The sequence below is a fragment of the Oncorhynchus keta genome, chromosome 6 (assembly GCF_023373465.1).
Source record: "Oncorhynchus keta strain PuntledgeMale-10-30-2019 chromosome 6, Oket_V2, whole genome shotgun sequence".
NCBI classification, from domain to species: domain Eukaryota; kingdom Metazoa; phylum Chordata; class Actinopteri; order Salmoniformes; family Salmonidae; genus Oncorhynchus; species Oncorhynchus keta.
Window position 1 is genome coordinate 11,323,652 of NC_068426.1, and position 4,593 is coordinate 11,328,244.

At 40.8% G+C, this 4,593-nt stretch overlaps 1 protein-coding gene across 2 annotated transcripts in view; it reads left to right on the plus strand.

Annotated features, from left to right (window-relative positions):
• Window positions 1-2,924, plus strand: part of LOC118384937 (40S ribosomal protein S14) — a 3,038-nt gene extending 114 nt beyond the window's left edge. Inside the window, exons 1-5 of one of the 2 annotated variants that reach the window (XM_035771653.2) lie at window positions 1-29; window positions 1,411-1,561; window positions 1,713-1,874; window positions 2,153-2,229; window positions 2,815-2,924. The exon at window positions 1-29 is cut by the window's left edge and continues 114 nt beyond it. In XM_035771653.2, the coding sequence (XP_035627546.1) occupies window positions 1,413-1,561; window positions 1,713-1,874; window positions 2,153-2,229; window positions 2,815-2,882 (456 nt within the window). In that variant the 5' untranslated portion in view covers window positions 1-29; window positions 1,411-1,412 and the 3' untranslated portion in view covers window positions 2,883-2,924. Of the gene's footprint in view, window positions 30-54; window positions 80-1,410; window positions 1,562-1,712; window positions 1,875-2,152; window positions 2,230-2,814 lie in introns of those variants that run through there. The other variant, XM_035771654.1, reaches the window with a different exon arrangement.
• The last annotated feature ends 1,669 nt before the right edge of the window (window positions 2,925-4,593 follow it).

The window sequence follows — 4,593 nt, forward strand, 5'->3', positions numbered from 1 at the left end:
TGTTTCGGCTTTACTAGAGACACACACAGGTAAATTATCGCAGATTTGTTATCCAAATGAATCCTCAATCCCTTAAAGTGTATGTTACCCCTTGTCCTTGTATTCGATAAAGTAAGCGTTTATATCTAAGGAAAATGTGCAATTTGTTCGAAAATAGGACTAGAAGTTTATGGATTAGACTACTTAAGTGTAGGCTGGAAGAAGCGATTTTCATCATCGCGAGGCCTGAAAATGTAGTTTGCTGAAGCACATTGAGTGGGGTTCATGTGTAACTTTTTATATTAACCATATTGTGCCGAATCTCTTCACTCGTGTACATGTTTGCTGCTGGGAAGTGTTATCGATGTCTTTAATTGTACCGGAGTGTCATGTGGAGTGTAGCTTGCTCATGGTGCGCTAACGGTTAGACATTGTAGCTAGCTTGCTGTCGCGTTGATTGGACCGTGCTAATCAGGTAAACTATGGGCTACTGTAGTTTTTAGTCTTTGCATTGTTGTGACAAGCACACAGTCGTTTTAATACATTCTGGTGTCTGGTAGTTAACAAAAAGTTAGTTGACGCGAAGGCCACTCCACTGGCGTGTGTTGCCATGTGACACTTGTATACACTGGTGTAAAGTTCCTAAGTAAAAAATACTTTAAAGTACTACGTAAGTCGTTTTGGGGGGTATCTGTACATTTGTAATATTTTTCCTACTTTAACTTCACTACATTCCTAAAGAAAATAATTTACTTTTTACTCCATACATTTTCCCTGACACCCAAAAGTACTCGTTACATGTTGACAGGAGAATGGTCCAATTCACACACTTATCAAGAGAACATCCCTGGTCATCCTTACTTGCCCTACTGCCTCTGATCTGGTGGACTCACAAAAAACACAAATGCATCATTTGAGTGTTCCCCTGGCTATCCATCAATAAAAACATCATTGTGAGGTCTGGTTTGCTTAATATAAGGAATGTTAAATGGTTTTTACTTTTGGTACTATTTTTTTTATACCAAATACTTTTAATGTAGTATTTTACAGGGTTGATTACCTTGAGTTGTTTTCTATTAAGTTGTCTTTACTTTTACTCAAGTATGACAATTGAGTACTTTTCCCACCACTGCTTGTATGTAACGTTAGCTAGTAATTATTGGTCAGTTGCAATAATGGTTGACATTTTGTTAAATATTCTCATTGTGCACATAACTAGTGAGTGACACTTTTTAAATACAGCAATTCAAACGCATCTTGTGGTGAAGTTGTCTCGTAATGTATGCATCCCCTACCAGGAGTTAGGATCTAGCCAGTTTGATAGATATGGAAACGTTACTTCCTGCCTCGCCCCAATCCGGTCACTTGCTAATGCCAGGATGGGTAGCTGACGCTTAAACTAAATGCTGACCAACGTGCATTCCTTTGCAGCTATGGCACCTCGCAAGGGTAAGGAAAAGAAGGAAGAACAGGTCATCGCCCTGGGACCTCAGGTTGCCGAAGGCGAGAATGTCTTTGGAGTCTGCCACATCTTTGCATCCTTCAATGACACCTTCGTTCATGTCACTGACCTCTCCGGCAAGTAAGTACTGGAGGCATTGGAACCATGAATGCTCGGCTTTGGAAAATATTCAAGTGACCCGATAGATTATCAATTGATGTCATCACATTATTGTCTATGTTCAGTGTTGATTTCAAATGCTTTGCCCTAAACGTGTCCCGGCACCCTCCAGGGAAACTATCTGCCGTGTGACCGGTGGTATGAAGGTAAAGGCCGACAGAGACGAATCCTCCCCCTACGCTGCCATGTTGGCCGCCCAGGATGTGGCACAGAGGTGCAAGGAGCTGGGAATCACTGCCCTGCATATTAAGCTGAGGGCCACTGGCGGTAACAGGTAATGCATCCCTTCCACTGTTCGCTGAAGCGCAACCTTTTGTTGCTCCATCAGACCTTGTCTTGTACATCCATGGGGTTGCACAGTGCTTGATGTAGTTAAATAGTTTTGGTAGGCCACATAGTTTCCTTTTGACTACTACTCCACTGTAAATAGAACAATCAATTTGGGAGTGCAGTCTATATTTTGCTTAGTCTTCTGAGTTGTGGAACTGGATCTCTCTAGTAGACTACACATTAGATGTGTCTTTTGTGGAACTGTGAACATTTGCCTTTCAGAACCAAGACCCCTGGACCAGGAGCACAGTCTGCTCTCCGTGCCCTGGCTCGTTCAGGCATGAAAATCGGACGCATTGGTAAGCTTTAGCTCAGCTGTCCTGTTGGTTGAATAATGTTTTTGATATACTAATGTTTCTCGCCCCTCGCCTTGGACCAATGGATGGTCCCGTCCACATGTTAGTTATAGCCCCTGCACTGATGTGGCTGAGTCAACTAATCAAGGAGAGGGTTGGGAAACACTACCATGCGTCTGCATAATTAATGCGTCAATGATGAAATCTATTGGTTGTATGATGTTTTCCAGAGGATATACATTTTTAATTTGTAAATGTATTTTTTGCTGGTCTTTGAATACATGTGAAACAATTCAACTCTTCTCTTGGCCTGTTTCCTTGGGAGTTTCCTGAACAAGGAGGCCGTGTCATTTACATTACAGTTTACGCTATACTCTCGTATGCTGTTGTCACAACCATGGTATTTTTACACTTCAGTCATTTAGCAGACGCACTTATTCAGAGTGACATATCGTTAGCGAGTCGCTCTGTTCCAATGCCCTAAAGACAATATTAATTACAAATGTAAATGGGGATGTCAATGAATCTGGGATTCAATGTACAATTCTGTTAATGCATGTGAAGACCACCAATGCTCTCTCCTTGCAGAGGATGTCACCCCTATTCCATCAGACAGCACCCGAAGAAAGGGAGGTCGTCGTGGGCGTCGTCTGTAAATGTGCTTTGAGTTTTTCACTCAATAAAAGGTTAATTCCAAACGACCGTTTTTGTCTGGTTCTTCAGTGTGTTTTCTATTTGTTCCAAGTCTTTCTAGGAAAATTGTATATATACATACATACATACATACATACAGTACAAGTCAAAAGTTTGGACACCCCTACTCATTCAAGGGGTTTTTATTTTTACTTTTTTCTACATTGTAGAATAATAGTGAAGACATTAAAACTATGAAATAACACGTATGGAATCATGTAGTAACCAAAAGTGTTTTTATATTTCCAGTTCTTTAAAGTAGCCACACTGCCTTGATGACAGCTTTGCACACTATTCTCTCAACCAGCTTCACCTGGAATGCTTTTCCAACAGTCTTGAAGGAGTTCCCACATATGCTGGGTACTAGTTGGCTGCTTTTCCTTCACTCTGCGGTCCAACTCATCCCAAACAATCTTAATTTGGTCGAGGTTGGCTGATTGTGGAGGCCAGGCTGTCTGCAGTACTCAATCACTTTCCTTGATCTAAGCCCTTACACAGCCTGAAGGCGTGTTGGGAGATTGTCCTGTTGAAAAACAAATGATAGTTGTTCCAACCGCCGCATCTTTGTGAGATGTAAAGTAGGTGAACGGATGATCTCCGTATATGTGGTTCCCAATGTAAAGCATGGAGGTGATCTATGTAGAATAAGGCACACTTAACCAGCATGGCTACCACAGCATTCTGCAGCAATACACCATCCCATCTGATTTGTGCTTAGTGGGACTTATTATTTTATTTAACTAGCCAAGTCCGTTAAGACATTCTCATTGTAAAGCATTTATTTTGGCTGCAATTTCTGAGGCCGGTAACTTGTGAACGTATCATCTGCAGCAAAGGTAACTGGGTCTTAGGTCTTGTGGCCGTCCTCATGAGCCAGTTTCATCAAAGTGCTTGATAGTTTTTGTGACTGCACTTAACTTTCAAAGTTCTACATTTTCTGGATTGACAGACCTTCATGTCTTAAAGTAATGATGGACTGCTGTTTCTCTTTGCTTTTTTGAGCTGTTCTTTGACATATGGACTTGGTCAATTACCAAATAGGGCTATCTTCTGTATGCTGACCTTGTGACATGACTCCATGTGTGATTTTTCATAGTTTTGTCTTCACTACTTTACAATGTAGAACATTTGCCAAAATTAAGAAACTCTGGAATGAGTAGGTGTCCAAACTTTTGACTGGCACTGTATATACAGTTGAAGTGGGAAGTGTACATACCTTAGCCAAATACATTTAAACTCCGTTTTTCACAATTCCTGACATTTAATCCTAGTCTTAGGTCAGTTAGGATCACCACTTTATTTTAAGAATGTGAAATATCAGAATAAGTTATTTATTTCAGCTTTTTATTTCATCACATTCCTAGTGGGTCAGAAGTTTACATACACTCAATTAGTATTTGGTAGCATTGCTTTTAAATTGTTTAAACTAATGTTTTGGGTAGCCTTCCACAATTTTGGCCCATTCCTCCTGGCATAGCTGGTGTAACTGAGTAAGGTTTGTAGGCCTCCTTGCTCGCACACGCTTTTTCAATTTTGCCCAAAAATGTTCTATAGGATTGAGGTCAGAGCTTTATGATGGCTACTCCAATACCTTGACTTTGTTGTCCTTAAGCCATTTTGCCACAACTTCGGAAGTATGCTTGGGTGTCATTGTCCATTTGGAAGACCCGTTTG